The 27641-nt window shown below is 44.0% G+C and overlaps 1 protein-coding gene across 4 annotated transcripts in view; it reads left to right on the top strand.

The window, feature by feature from the left end:
* Window positions 1-11902, top strand: part of ZNF438 (zinc finger protein 438) — a 166583-nt gene extending 154681 nt beyond the window's left edge. For all 4 annotated transcript variants that reach the window (XM_042991329.1, XM_042991328.1, XM_042991327.1 and 1 more), the window contains 2 exons: window positions 7641-9459; window positions 11071-11902. In XM_042991329.1, the coding sequence (XP_042847263.1) occupies window positions 7641-9459; window positions 11071-11692 (2441 nt within the window). In that variant the 3' untranslated portion in view covers window positions 11693-11902. The remainder of the gene's footprint in view (window positions 1-7640; window positions 9460-11070) is intronic.
* Window positions 11903-27641: the final 15739 nt, after the last annotated feature.

Here is a 27641-nt window from a genome sequence, read left to right as displayed (position 1 = left end):
ATCCTGTCCATGACCTTTGCAGCGAGATACTCTTATGCCATTTTTGTAAATGAGAACAGTTAGGCTCACTGGGAATGACTTTCCCAGCCCACAAGACAGAGCCAGGAGTTGAAACCACATCTGACCCCCAAAACCATGTTTGCACTAGAGACCGTGATAGTGGCCATAACCGTGCATTATAGCTCAGGCAGCATGTAAAGGTGGAAAGAGACCTTGGAGGCAGCTGGGCCAAGGCTTGAGTTCCAGCACTGCTACTTACCAGCTTCGAAACCTTTATCTATAAAACGTACATACCAGTAATTTCTAACTCGGTTTTTTTTGTGGAGATTAAATGAGATAGTGCATGTAAAGAATTCGATAAGTGCCAGGAAATAAAGAAACTCTGGTGCTCCAAAAACAAGAATTCCCTTTCTTGCAGAGCTAGGTAGTGAATTCACGGTTTGTCAAGACAGCTCTCAAAGGTGTGTCCTGAAGGGAGGATGCCTGGATATCACTAGTGGTGTTACAGGAGGGAAGGAGAAGGCCTTAGCTATCTTAGCTGCATAACTCTGCACAGCAGGGAAGTGTGCAAAGAGAATGGACAAAAATGGGCTCCGGATACAAGATCTGTGATTAGGAAGTGCTTATTTCCTTTGTATAGTATCAGATTGCTAGAGATCTGGGTCCTAGATGTACTGACTCAAGGAGGTCTTAGTGCTACAGATAAGTGAACTAGAAATGGCACCCTGAGTCTGTAGACACAAAATACACTGGTGCCTGTTGCCAGCGCATGTTACAGGGCGCTCTGTAGTCACTGCTCCATAAATTCCTGTGGACTGCTGCAGTGCCTGGACAGCGCCCTGGGGAGAAGGTGGGCGGTAGCTAAACGTGCTTATAGGTTTTTCAACAAAATAAGCTGAGCTCCCTTGGGTTATGAGGCATTTCTTTTATCTCCTGCTTCTCCAGGCTTTTACCATATTTGTTTTAACCAGAGACCATCTTGGGAAACAGTTTGAACCCCAACTGGAATTTCTCATTAGAAAGCCAAGTGAGAGGGAGAACAGGGATGCCAACAAATAAAATTAAAAATAGGGTCTTTCAGTTTAATAAAATTAAAACCTAAACAATGTCTTAAAGTTTTGGCACTTCTGTGGCTAAGACTTTGGCAGGACTTCCGTTCTGAGCCTCGGTCCAGGGAGCCCGTTTCAAGAGCAGGGGCTCTCGTCTCTGTGCCCAATCACTACTCCATGCTGAGCAGCAGGCCGGTGGGTCAAACAGATGGGATGATGGAACCGGGCCCAAACTAATGAAGGGACGAGTGGGAACAACTTTTGAGAAGCCACAGAGCAGGCTGTGGTTCTGCCAGTGGAAAGGAGGGGGTGAGTTGTGGGCAGGCTTGTAGAAAACTGCCTGCCCTCGTACGTATTCCTTAGTAGCATCTCTGCCAGCCTTGTCGTGAGGCAGTGCGATTGGGCTAGCTTGCCTGCTGACACTGAGTACCATTAGCCCTCATTCTGCCCTCTGGGTCTCTGCCTGTCAGACCAGTCCTCTGGTGGTGACAGAGGAGGACGCACATTGATTGCACTTTCTCCAAACAACTATTATCTGGCAACTCTACTGGACTTGTCAGAAGCCTATGGATGTTAAGGGCAAATTCGCCTTAAAAAAAAAAATCTGCTTTTACCTTCAAATGACTATTAATTGTTCATGAATTCTCTCCTAACAAGTGGGCTTTCAGAAAGTGTCGTTTAATTGTAATCGAAATTTTGGGATATGTATGACAAGCCATTTCTATTTCAAATTTCCCCTTTTGTCTCTGCAAAATTCAGAGATACCACTGTATTTTGGAGTTAATTAGGAAAACTTGGTATATAATTTAGCCCCTTTGAGGAGAGAATGAAAGAGAGGAAGGTCATTGCTTCAGATCGGAATGGAGATCTGCATGGCGTGGACTTTAGCACATTACTTAAGTCCTCAAGTCTTATTTTTCTTAATCTGTAAAAAGGGGACAATAATATTTATTTGCAAAGCTTGTGTGAGGGTTCAATTAAAAGACCTAGCACAGATTCTAGCCCTAATAAGGACTCAATGCCTCCGTGTTTCCCTTTAATCCACAGTTCTATCGGTTTTTCACCAACTGTAAATGTCACTTTTCAAAATAGTTTTTTTTTATACACTTAACGTAGTAAAAACAGCCCATACTTAAAATCCTAATATTAAGTTTCACGTTGTATAATTGCACAGAATTAATTTTACTGAGTGCGCCTTTTATGTTTTCAGTTAATAAAAGTCCATGTTTAGTGCCTGAGAGTCCTGTGAGTCTCTTTAACAGTGTTATGGGAAATTTTGCAGGATTTCCAGAAATTATGAATGTCACTGGAAATTTCTACCTCTCATTATTTAGTGCACACTTCTTTGAGATCTATAATTCAGTAGGTGACGGGGAGGGTTTGTAGATCACACCATCTGGGGAGGCCTTGTAAATGTGTGTGGACCAAACCACTGTAGTAACTGCATTGCCAAGAAAGACTTCCTACAAGCACACATCCTAGTATTTTGGAGCTTTAAAAACTTAACAGCATTTTCAGCTTCTCTAAGGACTCCTATTGTTCAAACTACTTTAAAAAGAAAAAAAAAATTCAAGCCTGTGGTTATTGTAGCATAACTGACCTTTATTGCAGATTGCCTCGTTTTCTCCTGAAGAGCCTAGTGTTTGCAGGAACAATTCTCAGGACTCCCATTGTCCTTGGGAAGTAATGAGCTCTAATACTTCTCAGTGCTTAACTTTGGGGGGTAGTTATGCACGGCCTGTCGGATTATTAGATTACTTCCCTTATCATTAGCAATTCTTGTCCTTAAATAGGCAAGGAAAATAAAAACAGAAGACACCGTGTGTAATGTAGACACAGTCATTTATGCAAAGACACACACTTACCCACCGTGACTGTCCCCAAAGGTACCCCTTTTAATAACAGATTCAAAAGGGAAACTTCATTTTCCTTGCATTCATTCAGCAGATAGGTGTGAACCTCCTGTGTGCCAGGTACAGAGAGTATTCGGTGGGAAATAAGCACGTGTCCTATCCTGACCTCTTAGTTTCCTTTCCCCCCAACCCAAAGGCCACTACCGATGCTAGTTTCTTTTGTTTACTTTTAGAGATATTCTGTGCCTGTAAGGAATATATTTGTGTGTGTACCCCACTGTTTTTTTAATCTAACACAATAATAATAATCTATACATCTCATATCTTGGAGAGTGTTCCAGATCAGTCTACCCCGCCTTTCTTTTTTACTGTTGCATAATATTACATTGTATGGTTGGATATTTACTTTATGAGTACCCTGTTGCTGAACATATTTAAGTAATTCCTAGGGGTTCTTCCGTTTTCGGGCCTTGCCCTCGTTCTCCTGCCTTATACATTTCTTCTAATGCATCACTCCATTCCCTGTTGTTCCATCATTAATGGTTCTGGTGGTGCAACACCACCTTCACAGACACCCTCACCCTTGTCTGTACTTCCTGATAGATCCAGGCCAACATGAATAGGTTACATTTATCTAATAAGGCCTTATCTTTCACCCCAAAGATTTCTTATGATTATCTTATAATTGTTGATCATAAAGGCAATTGATCAACTTTTCTACTCCAGAATCCACTTGGTTGAATTGCAGCAAACTTGAGAGTTGACTCTTTTGGCAGTCATCATACCTGTCACTTATGACTCTCATTTCCGGTCGCCCAGGTTGCTCACTGCTCAGTGTTCTCCCTTGCTGGCACAACCAGTTACCCTGAGGGGTTTCCTTCGCTCCCACATCAGAGTTGGCCTCCTTTTCCTTTGAATGGCACTGCTCTTCCTGTGTGATTTTATTTCCACCGTAACGTAGAAACTTTTGAAGATCGATCAAAGCACATTAACTTTAAATGCATCATAATTAGCTCGCTCCCTTTTGGATGGCTCTGTAAAATATATCTAGTTTCACTTCTGGAAACCTTAACTGTCAGAAGGTTGCTTTCTTAGATTTGGTCATAAAAAATAGGAAGCCCCTTCCCAACTTAAATCTTCAGAGACTTTGAAGTGACCTTGACCACTGGTTGTTGCTTCAGCTGTACCTTCTGGTCTTTGTTATTTCTGCTCTTCTTCATGTTGACATCACCGTCCTCTGCTTCTGTGGTTCAGTTTTTCCATTTCCAGTTGTCTCTTCTCTCTTCACTCCAATCCCTGCTGTGCCCCTCTATGGATGTCTGTTTTCTTTAAAGCAGTTTCTTTTTCAGAACTTGCTTGTTTCTCTATTTTATCTTGTACCCGAGCAGCATAATTTATCATTCCCTTACTCCCTCAGATGGCCAGTCAGTGGGCCTCACCTATTCTCTTTATATTAAAGGGTTTTAGGGGCACTCAGCGTTGCTCAACTGGCTGGACATCCGACTTCAGCTCATGTCATGATCTCATGTCCATGAGTTTGAGCCCCACATCAGGCTCTAGGCTGACAGCTTGAAGTCTGGAGCCTGCTTCAGATTCTTTGTCTCTGTCTCTCTGTCTCTGTCTCTCTCTCTCTCTCTCTGCCCCTCCCCTCTTGCACTCTGTCTCTCTCTCTCAAAAATAAAGAAACATTAAAAAAATTTTTTTTTAATGAATAAAGGGTTTTATTATGGTGCTAACCAATTTTCTTATTTTTTAATTTTAGAAATTTGGAGATGTTAAAGGTCGCTTTTAAATTGTGGCCCTCTTTTCTTCTTCTTTTTTTTTTTTAAGATGATTTTCTAAGCTCAGTCTATGAATTCTTTATTTCAGCCATTAATCACATAATTACCACTTACAAATTCAATAGATAACTGTGACATTTCTGCCACATGCCTAACACTGTTCTGGACCCTGGAGACATGGACAAAATCTCTGCCCTCCACGTCAGCGACGAAAGGCAGTGGCCCATGATGTAATCTGTAAGATGGAGTAAATGCGCTACAGAAAATTATGACTGGAAAGGAGGGAAGTTCAGAACGGGGGTAGTTTTAACTAAGTTAGTCAGAGAGGAGCTCCCCAGGAAGAAACCATTTGACCAAACTTGAAGGAAACGCTGCAGCAAGTACTGGGCGTTTATCTGGAAGGCGGAAGCTCATCCTGACAGTGAACACGGCAAGTACAGACACTGAGAAAGCAGGTGTGTGCACGTGGAAGGAACAGTGAAGAAGCCACTGCGGCTGGAGCATAGCTTAGCTAACAAAGGAAGTCAGTCAGAGAGGTTCCCAGGAGCTGAGGGCATGAGGCTTTTCAGGCCATTGCAAGGACTCTGACTCCGGCTCGGAGATGAAGAGCCCTTGGACAGTTTTGAGCAGATGAGTGAGGTGATGGGTCTTGTGCTGTGATGTATTATTGTCACATATTATTTCAAGAGGATTTACAACTGATTAAGGACAAAGCAGCTTTTCTTCCTGTTCTTTTGTACTCAGTCCGCTGGGAGTATGCAGTAGACATTTTCTCTTCTCTTCCTTCCTCAGCCTCGATTTGTTGTGTAGATTCCAAGACCATTACTATTGTTAATGTAATTATTTAATAAGCCTTGTCTTTAAGCAACCAAAAGCTATCAATAATGTTAAGCTTTCTGTAAACTCAATCCCAATTTAACATTTATTTACAACTGACTTCAGCACTTCTTCCGCCAAGATGAGAAGACAAGGCTAAAAATGGAAGGCATTTACATTTAAAGTCTATAGATAGAGAACCAAAAGATAAATAAAAGTATGTGGGAAGAAGAAGCAATCTGTAACAGACTGTTGTGAGATGATGGACCAGTTCATTCACCCATGAGCTTTGGGGTAACAAAGCTAAAGAGGGTAAGAACAGATCCCACGGTTCTCCTGACCTGAGTTTTCCCATAGCGCTAGTCTTTTTCCTTCTTACCCCAATGCAGGCCACCATGTGAAACATGTTTTTAACATACTTTTTCTTCACCGAAGAGGGATTACTTTCTAGAACAAGCTGATCGGTATACATTTCAACCTTATTCCTACGCTGCTTACTCATGCGAGGAGTGTCATTTTTGCCAAAAGAAACAACCTTCTGCTAAAATTGTTAGTTCAGTAACTGTAGACGTTAAAATTTAGGCTGATTTAAAATTTTTGTCTGTTTCAGTAGATGGAAGTAGATTGCCAGCTTCCTAAGGTAGAACTTGTGTCTGTTCATCTTTGTATCGTTGGTATCCCTAGAAGAGTTCTTCAGTCCTTCATCCACAGCTCCAGACTCTCAAAAGCCCAGAAAACAGAAAATGTGATCAAAAGTTGGAAACCAAAACTCATTCAGAGGCAAAACCTGAACAGAGCAAGACTATTTTAAAAACCCTCCGTTTGTCCCACTTTTTGCGAATACTCCTATATTTTACTACAGAAGTGGTGGTAGGTTTAAATTGGATGCTCTGCAGACCCTGCTGGGTGTTACTTAACATTTGGCTTATGCATCTCGTTACTTTTCTAAAATTTGAAAGTGTGAATTGCAAAATACATCTGCCCCCAAAGGCTTTAGAAAGGGGATGTGAGCCTGTCATAGCCAATCCCTCGAATAGTGTAGGTACCTAGCAAGCGTGAGTGGGAGTAAAGTTTGGCTGAAATGAGGAACTTAGAAAAGGGGAACTTTACTGCAGCCAGGCCTTGGGCCTTGAGGTCTCAGGGAATAAGAGATGATTCAGTTCTTAGAAGCAGTGCATTGAAATGTTGCCTTAATTATTCTCTGAGAATAGTTGTACTTGGTCTTCAGTTAACCTAGTAAATAAGGAATTGGAAGTGTTATTGTATCAGTTAAAATTGTACCTATTAGTGTCCTAGCAGGTGCTTTTTACGTGATTCATGCCTTTTTTATGTTATCTCTGTATCTTATCATTTTCTATCATTTTGGTTTTATTCAACATTTTTTAAGGTGTCACATCAGCTTTTTTAATGCTGGTGATTTAATTGCAAAAGCACACATAAACAGTTTGAAAGGTGTGAGAAGAAATTCACAAGTCACACGGGAAACAGCAACAAAGCTAGCATTCAGTGTGGAAATTCCTCCACTGTGCAAAACAAACTGCACCGGCCAGTGGGTCAAATGGTGCGTCCTGGAAGGGAGTGAGAAAGGAGCTTGATACAAGAAACATTTGTTTCCCACTGAAGATACACTGGGAAATATGGATCTGAATTAAATAGAGGCTTTATGCTCACAAAGCTTAAGTTTAATAGGGAAAACAAGATATGTCTATAAAATAAATGAAATACACAGCGGAACATACCAGAGGACAGTCTCTGCAGCTCGGGAGGGCGGGAAAGGAGACCAGGAATCGGAAGTAGGTACGTGGAGAGGATGGACGTGGAATATGGAATGGGAAAGACAGAGTCCAACTTTCAAGAATCTCTGTGTTGAGTAGGAAAGACACACAGATAAACTACTGTGGAAAGTGGTAAATGTTATCCTGGGGGCTTTGGAACCATAGAGGAGAATAATCCTCTTGGTCCTTGGGAAGGTGAATGGGAGTTGTTTAAGGCTGGGTGTTGAGGAACACAGGCATTTGCCCAGAAGGCCAAGGGTGAGCCTTGGAACGCATCACAGGCAAGAGGAAATGATGCTTATTTGCACTCTCCACAATAGGACAGTTACACCAGAGTGACTTTTTATACTGCCATTGTCATTGCAGGTGAGTCCAACGTCTCTTCTGGAACGATTCAGAGTGGGAAAGGTTTGCAGAATAAGAGTCAGTTTAGGACCATTGCACCAAAAATCATGCCCAAAGTCCTGACATCCAGAGTGCTGCCGTGCCCTTCATCATCACTCTCTGATCAGGTGAATCCAGGACCCTCCATCAACGCCAAGCCTCTGGGGGTGCCCACCCAAAATTACGCTCTGATGCAGGTTGCTGGACAGGAGGGGACGTTTTCTCTCGTCGCTCTGCCACATGTCGCCTCCGCTCAGCCAATCCAGAAACCCAGACTGGCGCTGCCTGAAAATCTGAAGCTGCCTATTCCTCGATACCAACCCCCAAGAAATAACAAAGGATCGAGAAAGAAACCCACTCGGGGTTCCTCTGAGAGTGGTGCTGGCATACCTCCTGCCCAAACCCAAACGTCCCCCTCCCCACCTGACCGTCCCAAATCCCCACACAGACCTGGTCAATCAGAGCAAGTGCCATCACTAGACCCAGGCCCGTCCAGCATCAGCATGGCGGCACTGAACAACCATGGTGGCCCCAGAGACTCTCCACCCCCAGGGACCAACGACCATGGAGATCTGAACCCTTCTGCCACCCCGATGGTATCCACACCAGAAGAGCCCTCAGCCAAGCCGGGCCTCACAGTGACTCCAGGGAGAGCAACCTTGGTGAGTGAGGAAACCTGCAGTAAACCTTCTCCCGTTGCCAGTGGGAAACGGAGAGAACAAGCTGATCTTACAAAAGCCATGACCATTTTATCACCAGCTGTTTTCAGCAGTGCAGTTCAGCTGATCTCTCCAGTCCCCAGAGGTAAACTGCCCATCCTGCCCTATGCCAGAGGGAGAACAGCGGAGGTGTGTGGAGGCCAGTCAGACGTGAGCCTCACAGATGGCTCTGTGCCCGGGCTCAGGGCAGCCTGTGGTAAGGCATCCTCCATCCCAGAGGGCTTTACTGCAGCCACCAAGGTGCTCGGCAAGACACCTGCTCCACAGAGCCCCTGTGAAAGTACCTTTTGTGCGGCCACCAGACCAGATCTCAGCCACAAAGCAAAACTCAGTGGTGGGGCAGCAAAGAGAAGAGTAAGAAAACGAAAGGTACCAGATGAAATTTTGGCATTTCAGGGAAAAAGGAGGAAATGTGTCCTTAATAAGTGTAAAGATAGTAAAGAAAGAGTAAAAGCTGATCCGCAAGAATCCAGTGACCAAAAACCAGGGTCTCTGAAGAAATACCGCAGCATTATGCCCAAGCCTGTGATTGTCGTGTCTGCTTTGGCTCCCCTGGCTTCTCCTGCAGGCGTGTTCCAGCCCCAGACACCAGGCAGCCTCGGGCAGGACATGTTGTTAAACAGTCCCCTCAGCCCTAAGTATCCCGGCTGTAGGCAGGATAGCGGCACCTCCCCGAAGCCCGGCTCTGCGCTGAGAAACGGACTCTCGGGCATTAAGAAACCGTGGCACAGGTGTCACGTCTGTAACCACCACTTCCAGTTCAAACAGCACCTTCGTGACCACATGAACACACACACTAACAGACGGCCTTACAGCTGTCGAGTCTGCCGCAAGGCCTATGTACGTCCCGGCAGCCTGAGCGCACACATGAAACTCCATCATGCGGAGAACCGTCTGAAGAAACTCGTGTGCTGTGAGTTTTGTGCGAAAGTGTTTGGCCACGTCAGGGTCTACTTCGGCCACCTAAAAGAAGTGCACCGGGTTGTCATCAGCACGGAGCCTTCCCCCGGCGAAAGGCAGCCGGGAGATGTGTCAAAGAACAGAGGCCTGACCGCTCGAGGGCCCGAGGGACCCGTGGAGAGGTGAGTGCTAAGGGGACGGAGGCCTGGCAGCAAGGGGTGCTTGGATTTGGAGAACAGGGCGGTATTTCCTCTTCAGAAAGATAGGTCTGTAAAAACATTCCTCAGATCAACATTCCGGAAGGTCGTTACCTCGTCCTCCATGTCTGTGAAGAGTGATCTCATTTCTCGTCGCTTTCTGAGCAGTGATGATTCTTTAATTCCTCTAATCCCAGTTAGCCAGGGCACAGACACCAGTTTGCGGTATGCTGGGGTCACAAAGAGAGGATTTTTGCATCTGAAATAGGAAATAGGAAATCACTGTATATAGTTCCTGGTACCCTCTACAAGTAATGTTCCCAAACTTGTGGCCACAGAATTTATATCTAAGTGTCATTGTTTGCCCCAGAATATAGTCTGACCCATGGTAGGGACTCCGCGTCCCCCATATTGACCATACTTTCAGGTCCCAGACCCAGCCCTCTACATTTGCGCTAGTTTTCCTGTCAGGCCAGATTAACATTTCCCGTGTCATCATTGCCTTGTGCGAGTACTGATTTCTGGTGTTACGAACAAGCAGGCTCTGTAGTTTGAAAGCCTGGCAGGCTGGGCTTAGAGCAATGGGTCTGCCAGGGAAACCCCAGCAGTCCACCTGCTTTCCACTGGATGATGGAGGGAGAGTCACTGAAATGAACTGTCATCAGCACCATGAAGATTAAACAATTCTAAGTTTAGGTTCTCTGTCCCTCATAGTTCTTAATCGTCCTAATTGTTCTCAATACTTTCTATTCAGTTTTGGCTTCTGCTCCCACCTTCATTTTAAAATCAGGGGTGCCTGCCTTTTGTCTTCCTGGCTTTTCTAGAGTTTCTCTGCCTTTCTTCAGACGTTCCTATCCACTGAGATATGTCTGTGCCTTTTATTTTATTTTATTTTATTTTATTTTATTTTATTTTATTTTTAATGTTTAGTTTTGAAAGAGAGAGAGACAGAGTGTGAGCGGGGGAGGGACAGAGAGAGGGGGAGACACAGAATCCAAAGCAGGCTTCAGGCTCTGAGCTGTCAGCACAGGGCCCGACGTGGGGCTCAATCTCGTGAACCGATAGATCATGACCTAAGCCGAAGTCAACACTCAACTGACTGAGCCACCCAGGCGCCCCTGTCTATGCCTTTTATTAACACATCTAGCAGCCACCGTAAAGAAACCTCTCTTCTGAATTGTTTTCTGTAGTACATTTTGATGTTTAGGTTAACTGTCCAAGCTGCATTCAGTGCTCAAGGTTAGGAAGGGCAGCAGCGAGTGGGTGGTGTGGCTGAACAAAGCGGGTCCCTATGGTGCCTCACTTGGTACTACCTGACTCTGGAGTAGATAACACCTAGCTGGTAACCAAAGAATAGTTAGCTCCCCTGGGGGAGAGATAGAAAGGGAAACACTCTTTCACTGGAGGCTGGTAGCTTGAGAATGGTGTGACCCCAACCGGGAGTGACGGTCGGTGTCCACCGTGGTCTGCGCTTCCCATGTGCCGTTTCCCCCGTTCCCCGTCCTTCGCCTCACTGGGCGTGTTCTGGATCCCTGAACAAGAAGTTCCAGTATGTTTTGCGTGAAATCTTACACACACCGTTTTCCCCCTTTTCAGGGAAAACAAGTCAAGCCTAGAAGAAGACCTCCTCCTAACCCAGGCGGACGAAGTCAAATTACAAATCAAATGTGGCCGTTGTCAGATCACTGCCCAGTCTTTTGCTGAAATCAAGTTTCATTTACTTTACGTTCACGGAGAGGAAATTCAGGGCCGGCTGCAAGAGGAGATCTTACCGGGAAGCACAGGAGCTCAGGAAGAACTGGTGAAACACACTGCTCCTTTCAGGAAACAACATCCTGAGAGAAGGAGGCTACTCAAGCGTGCTCCCCCTGATGAGGACTTAAATGCATTTCCTAAGCTGAAAAGGCAGCTGTGCCTTCATCATCACACTGATGTGGACAGGTTCAGGAAAATGGAGGGAGCCCAAGCGGGACCCAGGGAGCCGCTGCCGGGGGCGGCCCCCCGGGGCTCTGCGAGTCCCAGCCCCCACACCCTCCTCTTTGGGGCCCGTTCAGGCTTTAACTGTGTCCTCTGTGCACAGACGCTGGCCAGGAAGGAAGAAGTCCTCCAGCACTGGGAACAAGAGCACAACTGTGAGGACCCTCCCAAGCTGTGGACGATTTTAAATGCATTCTCTAGCCAGGGGGTGACCGGACCTCCCGGGGAGACTGAGAAATGAAATCTTGGGGGTGGGGGTAAAGAGAATGCTGCTTGCTTGCTCTCTGTTTCTCTCAAAGCCCTGCATTTTTATGGTGGTGCTTAATTATAAAAGTCAGACAAATTAGGATCAGCATTAATGAGCACAAGTGATTTTTGTACATAGTTTTATTTTCTTACAAAATATACATATATATATATATATATGACTTTTGTGTATATTTTTCTAACCATATGCAGTTTTACTTTAAAAGTCTGTGTACTAACCATTAATGTCTTAGACTTTGAGAATAAAGAAAAAGACCAAAATTTGGCAATTGAAATGTAAAAAATTATATAGGCTGTTCTTCAAGTACAGTGTTCAGCGTGTTTGAGCGTGCGCATATATCATTTTGTTCAGCTGTTTGCTGTTTAAGTAGACAGACAAATGTGAGCCAGGCCAGTCTCAGCCACACGTATGGTGTTGATATTTATCAAATTCTCTGGTGTATTTGAATAGGCTGTAGAGCAGTACATTTAATAAGGTTCTCATCTACCATAATTTAAAATTCCATGTTTCCTGGATTTTTTCCAATATTTTTGCTATTTTCTTAAATGTACATTGCCTTGAAGATTAGATGTTGGTAAGTCTTACAGCTGTAGTGTTCCATATCAAAGTAATCAAGCATTTTTTAGTACTTCAGCTAATAAAAAACCACTTTTTGGTTAAAAGTTCTTCTCAAATAGTCTTTCGGGCCAGGAAATTTACAACCTGGAAAGTGTGCTAGACAGTTCAGCCCAGATGGCTAGGTGTCTGAACCGCTCGCCCTCCCTCCCAAGGAGCTTCACAGGGTCATCGCTAGCTGATCAATTTTTGATGTAACTGTGCCTTTCAAGCCCAGGGTTCTCTTCGAAAGCCAAGAGTAAATGATTGCCTCTTAAATTCCTGGGAACCAGAAAAGTTGCCACTTGGAGCTCCTGGACATCCTGGCTGCAAAATCATTTTCTTAGAATGGGGGAGTTTAAGCAGTCGTCCAGCTGAGGTTCCAGCCTCCGGGTGAAAGTACTGTGCATGTGGCCGTCTGCCTGAAGCACGGCCCAGGCGTCGTCACAACATGTTTCTGTGCTACAGGAAGTTGCCGAACCAGGAAGAACTGAATTCGAATTGATAAGCTAGTGGTTTTTAAGTCATCTTTTTTTTTTTTTTAATGTCTTATTTTAAAAAAAAGTGTTCATTAGCACGATTTGGCTCAAATTTTCCAGAAAGTCAATTCTTGACTTTTTGCAAATAGTTTTATAAATTTGAGACTATGAGGGTAGGCATGGAAATCTCTGAAAGATTTTGCTGCCGTGGTGTGTCAATCATCGTGCTTTACCCAGTTTGAAAGAGATCATATCAGACCTTCACTGTTTGATATTTTTAGAACCAGGTTAGTAATGAAACCACTTTACCATTCAGTGCCGCACCTTTTGGGAAGATTGGTCTGAAGGCCTAAAAGTGAGATCAACCAAGAACACTACTTGAATTCAAACCATGAAACTTGAATTCAAACTATAAAATAATTCGTAGACTACTCAGTCCTCAGATACTAAGCAGTATTTCTGAAATACTAGCCAGTCGGCCAAGGCAGAGGAGGGGGTCTGGAGTATGTACAGAGGCAGAGTTGTGGGGGAGATTGCCCCCACACAGCAAGTAAAGGAAACTCTGAAGTCCACCAGGTTGTGGAGACACCTGCCTACAGCCAGTGTTTTGCCTACAGCAAAACACGGAGGGTATAGACAGCCTGTAAAAAGTAGAGACTTATGAATGGGGCACGGGCCCAGGTAGGAGGGTGTGACTGGCTCATGATTAGGTGCCCTGACTGGATCCCCTTCTCATCAGGGCCCTATACCATAGGTTTGGGGCAGGGGGCAGGGGGGTCAGCACTCATCTTTAAGAAAGCTCTTATTATGAGAAAAGGAGATGTGCAGTGCAGAGGGCCTCACTGGATGCCTATGTGTGTGGGTTCATTCGGAATAGAATGTTCTAGTTCTCAGCTTCTAGAAGCACTCCCCTGCATTACAGTGGGAAGGGTCCTGCTGCCACCCAAGATAAGGGGCTTCTGGCCCTTTAAGAGTGCTTCTTCAGCTGGAGTGGCACGGAGAGGGACTCCTACCGGGGAGCAGGAAGGAAAGAGAGGGTCATTCAGCTAAAGAGGCTCTGGGAACAGCTCAGATTGATAAGCCAGTGGGTCTTCATTGATGAGCCTTCCTTGGACACAGACATGTTGTTGGTGTGGTCCCAACCTACATCCTTGACCCACAGGCAGTGAGGTGTAGAAACGTGCTGCTCCGTGTGACCCTCAGAGCATTACCTGTCCAGGACTCCATTCCCTCGTGTGTGCACAGTGAGTGATGCTCCTGCCTTGGGCCTCGCAGTAACCGGGGGCTGATATTTATTATGTTTCTGGCCAGCCTTGGAGAAGAGGTGTATTAGACCATAGGAAGACCATTTAAAACGGCTCAGGTAGGCTCTTCCTGTAAGCGGCCTCAGGTGATCTCTGAAAATGGTCCGCCATTCACTGGACCCAGAAAACCCTACAAAATCATGCAAATGAAGAGATTCAAATCTTCATGTTCACTTTATACGCATGTATCCAAGGTCACATGACAGTACCTGAAAGTACCTGTGAAAGATGTCACTTTGCAGAAGCAATGTGTGCCATTCCGTCGCTACCATGGTGTATTTGGTAGTTGTGCCCAGGGCAAACAGTGGGGCTGGACACCGGGTCAGTGGCCCAAAACGTGCTGAGTTTTTACTGCAGATGCTTTAAAACTGCAGAGTAATGCTGAACTTAAGGGTTTAGATGTAGAGTCTCTGGTCATTGAGCTCATCCAGGTGAACAAAGCCCCCCCAAGATGTAGTGGAGAATTTACAGGGTTCATGGTGGGATTAACTCATACATGAGCTCTCCCTGCCACGCTGAGACGATCCTTACTGAAAAAGAACAGAGTATTCCTAAACCAGAAGAGGAGGTTGCAAAAAAAAAAAGGTTTTGCTCAGAAGAAAAAGACTTCCTGGAAGAAACTGAAGAAACAAAAACCTATGGCCTGGGAGTAAATTCTGCATAAAATAAATGCAAATAAAAGTAAAAAAAAAAAATACAATTTTAAAAATAAAGCAGCTCACGTAGGTCTCAAGTCCATAATTCAAAAATGAAAACTCTACTGAGAACCATAGAAATTTTCATCTTTGCATAAAAAGTGTATTTTAATTTTTCAGTTATCAAAGTAGGATCTGGAGTACATGGAGGCTGCCAAGTGTTTCTTTATACAGAAAGTGGCATTCAGTTATTTCCATTCTGGGCTCTACTTTGGCCCTCATGTTCCTCCCTGAGGCTGCCCCTTCCTGGCCTGGATCTGGCCAGCACCGCAGTGCTCACCCCCGGGTCTTGAACTTGACAGTGGACTTGTCCACTTCCCACACTAGACCATAAGCCTCTGGAGGGCAGGGATTGTGTCTTTGTTCAGCACGCAGCCCCAGAGGGTCCAGTACCTGATACGGAATAATGTACAATAAACATTTGTTGAAAAAATGGATATATTAGCTAAATACAAATGGAATTGGCACTTCCCTTTTTACGAATAAAGCCAGCTTCAGGAGTAACCAAACTTACAGCTAGGAAGGCATAGAGGCAAATTTGGTCTTAAATTCAGCGTACTCATTTTGCTTAACGTCTTTTGCTTCTTGGAAAATTGTCCCAGAGCCAGCAAAACGGGACGTTTTTCTTTTCTCTTGGCCCTAAATTATTTCTGAAAGTTACAGCATTTTAGATTTGTATTGTTTTATTAGCTGTCATTTTTATTCATGTCCCCTTTTGTTACTCTCTCTTTCTCTGGACCTCTTCCTGGTTTAGCTTGACTATTCCTCCGTTAAGCTGTTCCTCATATGGAAAGTTGTCTCTTCATCAGCACGCCATAAATAATCAAACCTGGGCGCGTTCCATTACCTTCTCTGGCTCCACACTCCTGCCTCCCAGCTGCACGGCTCCAGTTTTCCGTGGCCCCAGTGACATGATTGTTGGCAATAAATGCTCAACTTCATTTATTTATTAGAATTCTCGGATCTGGACTGGTTTGCTCCATTCAAGCTGCTGACATGCTTTGTTAGATACATATTTTATGGAGTCTCCTCCTTTCACTGAGCTCCTGAGAAACAATGCCCCGGTAGAGATGAACTGGGATTTAACAGAACAGGCTTTTAGCTTCAACTTTATACAGACTTCCCTGACATTAGACAATCAGCAGCTTATCTAGGCTTGTGGTGCAATCCAATATATATTTTAACTATATCCATCTCTTCGAGAATGTTCCTTTTGAGGTGAAATGTTTATTGTATCTCCTGTTTGGTCATGGTCATGGTTATCACCATAATAAAACTATAGCCACAGTTTTGCAAGCATATTTTAAAGTTGTGTTCAGCGTGCAGACGTTAGCTTAGTGGTACATCACATTTTCCACACTCTGAAGTGTGAAAATGTTTCAATGTGTTGCCTAACCCTAGGAAAAATCGCTATCTATTGAAGGAAACCAAATATGACAACTCAAGAGAAACAAAGATTATTTGTTCTAATTTTGATATGAAGCTAATCAGGATTTTGTTTGTATGAAACTTGCCCCCACCTTCAGAATTGCTCTCCTGCTCCTCCTGCTTTGTTACCTTAGCAGCAAAGAATTCGCCTATAATAGGACAGCTATATTACCTCTTTAGGTATGTTCTAAAAACAAAGTCGCAAGCAGTTAACATGATAGATCATTTCTTTTTTTTTTTTTTAATTTTTTTTTTAACGTTTATTTATTTTTGAGACCGAGAGAGACAGAGCATGAACAGGGGAGGGGCAGAGAGAGAGGGAGACACAGAATCCGAAGCAGGCTCCAGGCTCTGAGCTGTCAGCACAGAGTCCGATGCGGGGCTCGAACTCACGGACCGTGAGATCATGACCTGAGCCGAAGTCAGACGCTTAACCGACCAAGCCACCCAGGCGCCCCATGATCATTTCTGACAAGTCAAACAGCCACTAAGCACTACTCAAGTAACAGATTTCACCTTGTATTATTAAATATGATTTTAATCTCCAACTAGGAGCCTCAGGTAGAGATCACCAGATCTTCTATAGGCTTTTGCAGAAACAGCAGTGAGCGGGATCTGACTACTTCCTGAGTTGCAACGCAGATCTTAGCACAAGAATTTGGCCATGGGAAGAGGCCCAGGTAGCTCAAACATAGGACCTTCGTAACTATCCCAAAGCTGTGTCTGTATCTGGAAGTAATATTTAGGAATATGTTCGTAGGAAACTAAAACACTGCCTTTTCCTAGTGTAATCCAAATTAAAGCACAGTTCAGTTTTTCATAAGATATTCATGGAGCCAAGCCTTTTGGACAATGGTTACACCCAAGGAAAGCTAAAATATCCAAGAAGATGAAGTCTTTTGAATGGGGTTTATTCTTTCTTGAAGTAAAGGGTGGGGATGGGGGAAGCAAGAGGGCAGTCCTATTGTGTCAGGATGTGGCACGAGGAGGTTTTTGATGATGAAAAGCCCCCACGGGGCACTATGAGGGTAGCATGCCTCCTGGATCCAGTGCCCACAGAGCAAAATGACAGTGATATTTTGGTACAATCACAGTGGAGCAAATGAAATGTGACAAATCAAAATCTAAAATGCACAGACCTCTTGATCCAGATACTCTGCTTCTGGGAATGTGTCCTACAGATATCAACGCACAAGTGCACAGACGGGTGGATGAGGATGTTCACTACAGCACTGTTGATAATCAGTAGAAAACGTACACAACTGTCCACAGATCTGGTATAGCAAAACTGCAGCGCACCATATGATGGAATGCCATCTAGAGTGTAAAAGATTGATGTAGCACTTTATGAGCTCAACTATGTGAGGTGTGAAGGAAACAAGGTATGGAACAGTGTACGGCACACTCTTGTTTGCTATTTATTTATTTATTTATTTATTTATATTTTATTTTTTAAAGGAGGAAGTGGGGCACCGGGGTGGCTCCATCAGTTAAGCATCTGACTCTTGGTTTTGGCTCAGGTCATGATCTTGCAGTTTGTGGGTGTGAGCCCTGCGTCGGGCTCTGTGCTGACAGCATGGAGCCTGCTTGGGATTCTCTCTCTCCCTCCCTCTCTCTGCCCCTCCCCTGCTCGCTCTATTTCTCAAAATAAATAAACTTTAAAAAGGGTTTTGAAAGAAAGAAAGAAAGAAAGAAAGAGAAAGAAAGAAAGAAAGAAAGAAAGAAAGAAAGAAAGAAAGAAAGAAAGAAATGGAGGAAGAAAGAGACGAGATAGGGGCGCCTGGGTGGCGCAGTCGGTTAAGCGTCCGACTTCAGCCAGGTCACGATCTCGCGGTCCGTGAGTTCGAGCCCCGCATCAGGCTCTGGGCTGATAGCTCGGAGCCTGGAGCCTGTTTCCGATTCTGTGTCTCCCTCTCTCTCTGCCCCTCCCCCGTTCATGCTCTGTCTCTCTCTGTCCCAAAAATAAATAAAAAACGTTGAAAAAAAAAATTAAAAAAAAGAAAGAGACGAGATAGATGTATTATTATAGATGCTTGTGTGTGCATAGAGAATTTCTGGAAGGTCATGTCAGGAAAGGGGTACCAAGAGACGGGAAAGAGGGACACACTTTTGCATTACTGAAATATTTTGCTACATTTTATTTTTTCCAATTGAAAAAAATGGCTTTACCAGATTAAGCTGTAGCTCTCCTCTTCTCTTTCCGGAATGCCTCAGCCAAACTGTGAAGGAAGAAAAGTTTGTCTTACCCCTCAGCTTTGGGGCCCACACAGATGTCCTCAACTTTGCCCTGCTGCCTAACTACCACAAAGATAGTGATCCACGGTGAGAAAGACAGCTTTTTAACCTAGTGTGCATGTGGATCCACATATAGATGCAGATACCTATAATCCAGATGAAAATTTGACTTCATAAAAATACAGTGTATGCAATAATGCACATTGCATTTCAATATGTTCTAACATTGTTTAAAGGCTGGCTACTTGATGAGGTTCCAATAGTTCAGTTTTGCTTTTATTTCCCTTGCCTTCAGAGACAGGTCAAGTAAAGAAGTTGCAGCAGCCGAGATCAAAGAGGTTGTTGCCTGTTTTCTCCTGCAGGATTTTGATGGTTTCCTGACTCACATTTAGGTTTTCATCCATCTTGAATTTATTTTTGTGTGTGGTGTAAGGAAGTGGTCCAGTTTCATTTTTCTGCATGTTGCTGTCCAGTTCTCCCAGCACCATTTGCTAAAGAGACTGTCTTTTTTTCGTTGGATACTTTTCCCTGCTTTATCAAAGAGTAGTTGGCCACACACTTGTGGGTCCAATTTTGGGTTCTCTATTCTATTCCATTGGTCTCTGTGTCTGTTTTTGTGCCAATACCATACTGTCTTGATGACTACAGCTTTGTATTGTAGTAGAGGCTAAAGTCTGGGATTGTGATGCTTCCAGCTTTGATTTTCTTTTTCAACATTACTTTGGCTATCCGGGGTCTTTTGTGGTTCCATACAAATTTTAGGATTATTTGTTCTAGCTCTGAGAAGAATGCTGATGCAATTTTGATTGGGACTGCATTGAATGTGTACATTGCTTTGGGTAGTATCGACATTTCAACAATATTTGTTCTTCCAGTCCATGAGCATGGAATGTTTTTCCATGTCTTTGTGTCTTCTTCAATTTATTTCATAAGTTTTCTATAGTTTTCAGAGTATAGATCTTTTACTCTTTAGTTAGATTTATTCCTGGATATTTTATGGTGCGTGGTATAATTGTAAATGGGACCAATTCCTTGATATCTCTTTCTGTTGCTTCATTATTGGTATATAGCAACAGAATGCAACCGATTTCTGTACACATTGACTTTATATCCTGCAACTTTGCTGAATTCATGTATCAGTTCTAGCAGTTTTTTGGTGGAGTCTTTCAGGTTCTCCATGTAGAGTATCATGTCATCTGCGAAAAGTGAGAGTTTGACTTCTTCTTTGCCAATTTGGATGCATTTTATTTCATTTTGTTGTCTGATTGCTGAGGCTAGGACTTCCAACACTGTGTTAAACAAAGGTAGTCAGAGTGGACATCCCCTTCGTGTTCCTAATCTCGGGGGGAAGGCTCTCAATTTTTCCCAAGGATGATATTAGCTGTGGGCCTTTCATAAGTGGCTTTTATGATGTTAAGGTATGTTCCTTCTATCCCGACTTTCTTGAGGGTTTTTATTAACAGAGAATACTATATTTTGTCAAATGCTTTTTCTGCATCTGTTGACAGGATCATATGGTTCTTATCGTTTCTTCTATTAATGTGATATATCACGTTGATTGATTTGCAAATACTGAACCAGCCCTGCAGCCCAGGAATGAATACCATTTGATCATGGCGAATAATTCTTCTAATATACTATTGAATTCGATTTGCTAATATCTTGAGAATTTTTGCATCCATGTTCATCAGGGATATTGGTCTGTAATTCTCCTCTTTAGTGGGGTCTTTGGTTTGGGAATCAAGGTAATGCTCGCTTCATAGAATGAGTCTGGAAGCTTTCCTTTCATTTCTATTTTTTGGAACAGCTTGAGAAGAATAGGTATTAACTCTGCTTTAAATGTCTGGTAGAATTATCCTGGGAAGCCATCTGGCCCAGGACTCTTATTTGTTGGGAGATTTTTGATAACCAATTCAATTTTTCACTGGTTATGGGTCTATTTAAATTTTCTACTTCTCCTATTTTGAGTTTTGGTAGTGTGTGGGTGTTTAGGAATTTGTCCATTTCTTCCAGATTGTCCAGTTTGTTGGCATATAATTTTTCATAGTATTCTGTAATAATTGTTTGTATTTCTGTGGTGTTGGTTGTGATCTTTCCTCTTTCATTCATGCTTTTCTTTATTTGGGTCCTCTCTTTTCTTTTTGAGAAGTCTGGTTAGGGGGTTATCAATTTTGTTGATTCTTTCAAAAAACCAGATTCATTGATCTGTTCTACAAAATCCCAAAAAATGGATTCTATTTTGTTTATTTCTGCTCTAATCTTTATTATTTCTCTTCTTCTGCTAGTCTTGGGCTTTGTTGCTGCTGCCTTTCCAGTTCTCTGAAGGCAAGGGAAAGAAAAGCAAAAATGAACTATTGGGACCTCATCAATATAAAAAGTTTCTGCACAGCAAAGGAAACAATCAGCAAAACTAAAAGGCAACTGACAGAATGGGAGAAGATATTTGCAAATGACATATCGTATAAAGGGTTTGTATCAAATATCTATAAAGAATTTACCAAAATCAACACCCGAAAAGCAAATAATCCAGTGAAGAAATGAGCAGAAGACATGAATAGATACTTTTCCAAAGAGGACATCCAGATGGCAAGCAGACACACGAAAAAATGCTCAATATCACTCATCATTGGGGAAATACAAATCAAAACCGCAATGAGATACCACCTCACACTGGTCAGAGTGGCTAAAATTAACAACTCAGGAGACAACAGATGTTGGCAAGGATGTGGAGAAACGGGAACCCTCTTGCACTGTTGGTGGGAATGCAAACTGATGTAGCCACTCTGGAAAACAGTCTGGAGGTTCCTCAAAAAATTAAAAACAGAATTACCCATTGACCCAGCAATAGCACTACTAAGCATTTATCCAAAAGATACAGGAGTGCTGATTTGTAGGAGAACATGTACCCCAATGTTTATCACAGCACTATCAACAATTGCTAAGTTACGTAAAGAGCCCAAATGTCCATCAACGGACAAATGGTTAAAGAAGATGTGGCATATCTACTATGGAACATAACTTGGCAATAAAAAAGAATGAAATCTTGCCATTTGTGACAACATGGATGGAACTGGAGGGTATTATGCTAAATGAAATAAGTCAGTCAGAGGAAGACAGTTATCATATATTTTCACTCATATGTGGAATTTGAGAAACCTAACAGAAGACCATAGGGAAAAGGAAGGAAAAATAAGTTACAGAGAGGGACACAAACCATAAGAGATTCTCACATGCAGAGAACAAACTGAGAGTTGATGGGAGTGGGTAAAATGGGTGATGGGCATTAAGGAGGGCACTTGTTGAGGTGAGCACTGAGTGTTGTATGTACGTGATGAATCATAGGAGTCTACTGAAGCCAAGACTACACTGTATGTTAGCTAACTTGACAATAAATTATTAAACAATAAATGAATAAAAGAAAATTTACACTCAACCAGAAATAAATGAATAAGTGAATGAATGAATGAATGAACAAATAAATAAATAAATAATTTGCTTCACACTAAATTGATTTCATGACCCACTAAAGAGAAAATACAATCTGCAATACACTGCTGTAGACCTCAGATTTTCTGTCCCCACCCCTATGCCATCTTGGCCTTTCTGGGCTGTCACCCAGTTGCTCAGGTCCAGTTGCTCAGGTCTGTGCTGCCAGAGGCGTGATGGGTGACTCTCTCCTCTCTCTTCACGAATATGCATCTGATAGGCCTTTGAAGGGTGACCTCAAGCTAAATGGATGACTAACTAGGGATTTTGGACACCCTGTGGCGAATACAAAGGCCTTTGGTGCCTCTCCAGCAATGCCCTGGTGGCTCTTGAATACCCCTTTGGAAATGGACAAGGACATCATTTAGGAATGAAGAGACACTGCTGCCTAGCTGGGATTCACCCCAGAAAGGCACTGGGGTTGCAACCCGTTTATAAAGCTTCACTTGACTAGAGCTGCTGACTCGGGGTTTGGGTTGGTTTTGCAACTGTCTCTCATTTCTTACCCTCAGTCACATAAAACGATGTGGCAGAAATCTAGTCCACTGAAGAAGATACAAAGTCTGATAGCTTTCAAACCAACAGCCTTCCTCCATGCTCCGCCTGCTCCCCCTTTCCTGTCCTAGGCTAAGAAGCCCACACTCGCTAGTTTTCTGAAGATATAAACATGACTACTCCCTCTCCTCCTCCCAGACTCACTTCCTAGAGAACCTTCTGCCGTTTGCTAGGCCTGCAGTATAACTGAGTCACAGTGGTAGAACATGGCCAAAGACAGGGCTTCTTGGGGTTCAAAGTGATCTTTATCCTTCCATTGTCTCTTCAAGGAGATGTTCTGACATTAGGCCGAGGCTCTAACTGATGCAAACAAACGCTAGTGCCCCCCACCCCGTCTCAGACATGCAGCGCCACTGTGATGAGGAAAATTCTGCTTTTCGCTTGGCTGTCACTTGGTCCAAACCATTCAGAGGTAACACCTAGTTAATTCATCCCCCCATGTGTATTCCTCAGAGGTCCCTCTTTTTCAGTTTCTGTGTTGGCTTGAAGAAAATAGGTCTGGTTCCCCTTTTTATAGCAGCTTAAATGGGTCCCAGGTTGCCAAAAAAGTGTTTATGGAACTACTCACAGGTCCTCTGGGGATATTCCAAATCAACACACAGCTCCTGAGTGCGCAGGCTCACATGAAGAAACACGCACCCAGCATGCCCTCTCTGGGGGTCACTGGCCTGCACAGTCAGATGGGTTTACCTAGGAGGGGCTGCAGCTACACTGTACTTTTCCATATGCACATGGACAGAAGAGAGTTTGGCTCTCTCATTGATAATAAAAAGGCCGTAGGAGAGAAGAAAATTGGCCGGTATTAGCCACTGATTGGATGTTTTCATTCGGCTTTGGTTTTCATCAGTGCACTGAAATACTACTTCAAGCATGTGCTCCATCTAACATGGAAAATAACAATTACAGCAAGAACTGTTGTTAACTCCAAGGGCCTTATTGTTGAAGAGGGGATTCTTATACCAGTTTCACAAAAGCCTCATGCTCTTCCGGGTCCTGCGGGATTAATTGGGGATTTCAGTCCAGGTACAATTGGGAAAATTTCCACATCACAAAATCCATTGCCATAATGGACACTAATTGGCCTCGTTGTGGCCAGTCCCAGAAGAGAAAGCTCTGGACCCCAATACTGAGCAATGCGCTAGAAAGTTGAGACTGTAGGTAGAAAGGAAATCATGCTGTTTTGACCCACAGTTTGCTTTCTGTGGAAAGGAAGTGTTTGGGTCTGCAGGGTCACTGGCAATCCATTCAGAAACAGCAAAAGGCCTTCTAGTACAACAAGGAACTTAAAATAGGTTCAGTAAGACGTCCAGCACAGGCCAGCATTAATAGTCTTTCAGGGAAGAAGCCACTGAATTTCAGTTGCTGGCAGAGCAGATTGAGGGGGTAGATGAAAGAGCTAATTCTCCTGAAGTGACCATATGTGACCATGTTGCAGAAAAACAGGCTAACTGCTGTCTTTTGAGGCGTTGTGGCTGGGAGGTGCTATTTGCAGGGACCCCGTGAGTCAGGTGACATGAGTAGTTGTGAGGTCGGAGTTAAGCCTTTTGCACTGATCGGAATGGCACCCAACTGTTAGCTAACACCTGCCAATTTCCCACTAGGTGCGATCAGACGCTGGTGCCAGTACAGCCAGCCGCGAGCCCTTAAGTCGTCCTGGTATTTTCTGTCAGATTCATCGCCGACATCTTTGAGAAAACGTCTTAAGTGGACAATTCTTTCAGAAGACCATTAAAATAAGACAGAAAAGATCAACAAACACTAAAAAGTCTGTTGGCTCTGTAGCATGAAGAAGCTTCACCCCTCCCCACACTGTATGGGCTGCCGTATCTCTCCCCTTTCAGGCCAATATTGACGGTGCAACCGTGGTTTTACAGGCCTGGACACGTACCTGCTGTCCAGGGACTATGGACGCAACTAGCTCATCTCTGGCTCTGAGATGCCGCCGGACCTGACCTGCTTCCCCACTAGCAGCCCTCCCTGCCTGCCTTCTGCTCTGGTGGTGGGGCCCCACTCTGCTCTGCCGGGCTCGCCCTCGGTCTGCCCACCTGTTCACTTGACCCCTCGAACGTGATCACTAACGAGGGAGCCATTTCGTCGGATGTCCCTTCTGTGCTTCCACTCCACCCACAAGGAGGGCTGTGCCCTCCTCCTCCGACAGCGACACGGTGTTTTAAGGCCCCAAAGTGGGAGGGAGGCCTCAATTTCTTGCAATGACCTTTGATCCCTTGCTTACCCTCTGTTTCTGCTCACCCTTGAGCAGGCCAGGTTGGAGGTGGCCAGGGAGGCTCTGTGGGCTGCTCAGTGCCTTGTGCAGCCTGAAGCTCTGGGCTCTCCCTCTCACCCGGTTGCCCAGCCCCTCTTGCTCTCGGAGCACAGGTCAGTTCTCATAAACCTCTAGACGCCTTGTCCAAATCATCCCGCTATGAAGGTTGAGAAAACCCGCTAAGGATCTTGGTTTCCTAATTAAGTTGTGCTCCTCAATCTCCAGGGCCCTGTGCGGTTTCTTCCAGAGCTTGATTAGCAACTAGTTCAACAGAGGAAGGACCGGTAGGCGGTAGACCACCAGGGCTCCCGCTCCTGACCAGCTGAAGCAAAGAAAGGTATGCATTTCCAGGGCAATGGAAGTACTGACCCCGCTAAGCAACTAAAAATGCATCCCTCGAATGCTGAGGCGAAGGCTTCTAGAAAATAAACGGATGTTCCCTTCTCCAAAGTAGAAACCAGCACCAATTCGCAAAGTCAGCCCAGGATGGGTTTCTCCAGCCACTAACAAACGCTTCCAAGGTGGTAAGCGGGGCACAGGCCCACCAACAATGGCTGATTTGATTTATTAGTGGAGGGAAATTTGGAATTGAACTTTACCGTTGGGATTCGCTTGCATTTGAAAGCATTGCAGTTAGTAGTTCATCTTTCAACACTGAATGTATTTTCTCCGCTTTTATATCTTTCTGATGAATTAAGGGCTTATGTAAGGTGAGGGCTTGAAAACATTAACAGCTGAATCTCTTAGTGGCTCGGCTTGCCAGATATGGCTGGATGGAAAAACACAGGGACCAATTTTACATTGTTTCTTCACCGATTCATATCAGCTGTGAACTGTGAGGCTTTCCCAGTTCTACAATGGGTGGATAATTGGAGTTCCTTGCCCTCCAGTTCTCCAGGCCATTTTGAACAAGGTCTGCTAATTGAATTCAGTTGTTTGCAGTTTTAAATGCTCCGTGTTTTCCACAGAGCAAGAATATATTAAACTCATTTCATCTGTCATCCAAGAAGAATTGGAGCCTGAATTTTATTACCAACTGACTTGTGTTCACCTTTATCCTAGATTTTTTTTTTTGAAATGTTTACAATGTAATTAAAAACAATCAAGTCAAATTATCTATTTGAATGGGTCCCTTTTGGGAAAGATTAAAGACAAGAAAAGGTGCCTACAATTACTTCATTTTTGCTGAGCATTTCTGCTTTCCCACACAGAAAGACATCCTGCATCTGGCCACCAAGAGCATTTTGTAACGTTGCTGGTCATATAACAATGACAAAATATTGTAATTAAATGTTCGAATGCTCTCTTTCATTTCTCCCATTACCAACGATCCTGGAACTTGATCAACTTCAGCCTTGTAGAAAGAACCTGGCTCTGGTAATATTGTTTCTTGCAACGCACACCTCCAGGGGAAACTATGATCTGCATTCTGAAGTCAGAACCAATTAAACTCTTGCATTTTTCCCACTGCAGCCGTAAGATGAGCCACATTTTTCAGGCATGGCTCAAGCAGGCATGTCAGCTCTCCGGGGCTCAGTGCCTTTTGCCAGCTGTGAAAAAGCATTCCCCAGGAACAGTTGCAAAACAGGGAAGAAAAATGATCAAATCCACAAAGGCAGGGGCCATGGGGCCAGTTGTGCATGCTTCCCCAGCACCGGGGCGGCCCAGGCCTGGTAAGGAAGCCAGTTTGACACTTTGATGTTCACAACGGGGTGGGGAGCTAAGACGTGGTGGAGCAGAAAATGAAACCTCAGTTTTAAACGTCAGAAGGGGGAGAAAGGCTTCCCTCAGAACTGGGTCTGGGCTGATTGAGTGCAGGAGCCAATCCTTAGATAAGCTGTCAGATCAGAAATTGGCAAACAGGGGCCATTGATCAAGTCTCCTTAGTTTTAAAGTTAGTTTTAATGATTCCCCAGACAGTTTATAGAAACGACTTCAATGTCCTGAGTTTCTCCTCTAGAGAGCAGAACGTTGTGTAATTTTACTCCATCTGACTTTCCCCTGACTTTGGTATTACATAAACAAACAACAACAACCGAAACCTCCAGGATAATTAAGGTGGAGCAAATGAGTTGTCAGAAGAAAACTGCCTTCTCTTCCCAGGAGGATTGTTGCCAGTCTGTTTGCTTTGGAGGATTGAAACAGCTCTGCCCCATGAAGCAATAAATGCAAGCCCCAGATTTTCTACACAGAATGTTTGTTTTACAAAGGAGCTTGTTTCTTGCATCTTCCTCTGGGACCTAAAGAACAGGGCTTTGACATGTGAGGTAGAGGCCAACCTCTTTTATCACAATTAATTTACAAAGTAGTCAGACATCAGCTTTACAGCATCAGAGATACCACAAAGGGCAAAGCCACTGTGATGAAGTCTGAAGGAGCCCACCAGCCCCTCACCAGTTTCCCGACATCCCGGACTCCGGGCCTGCTTGGAGGTTCCTTACCAATATCCGCTCTGCTCAGTCTGCTCCTCTCTTTTCGCCTTTTGCTCCTCACATATGTCCATGAATTCATAAATCTTTAACATGGGCTTCTTCTAGACATTTCCCCAAAGTTCAGCAAAACGTGGTGGGTTTTTAAAAAATGTGACGTAAGCAGGGCACCTGGATGGGTCAAAGCCTACTTGGGATTCTCTCGCTCTCTCTCGGTCTCTCTCTCTCTCTCTCTGTCCCTCCCTCCCTCTGCCCCTCCCCTGCTCACTCTGTCTCAAAAATAAATAACCTTAAAAAAATGTGACATGAACAATAATTAGCTCATTCTTTCTCATTAATGCTGTCTTACTCGTAGCCACGCAGAACATGGCAGCACATCCTTTGTATTTACAAAGAGATGTTACATGTGGTTTCAGGATCCTTCTCAAGGTAATCAACTTCCAGCTGTGTGCCA

Source organism: Panthera tigris, chromosome B4 (genome assembly GCF_018350195.1).
Source record: "Panthera tigris isolate Pti1 chromosome B4, P.tigris_Pti1_mat1.1, whole genome shotgun sequence".
In the NCBI taxonomy this organism is placed as follows: Eukaryota; Metazoa; Chordata; class Mammalia; order Carnivora; family Felidae; genus Panthera; species Panthera tigris.
This window is presented reverse-complemented; position numbering and strand designations above follow the sequence as displayed.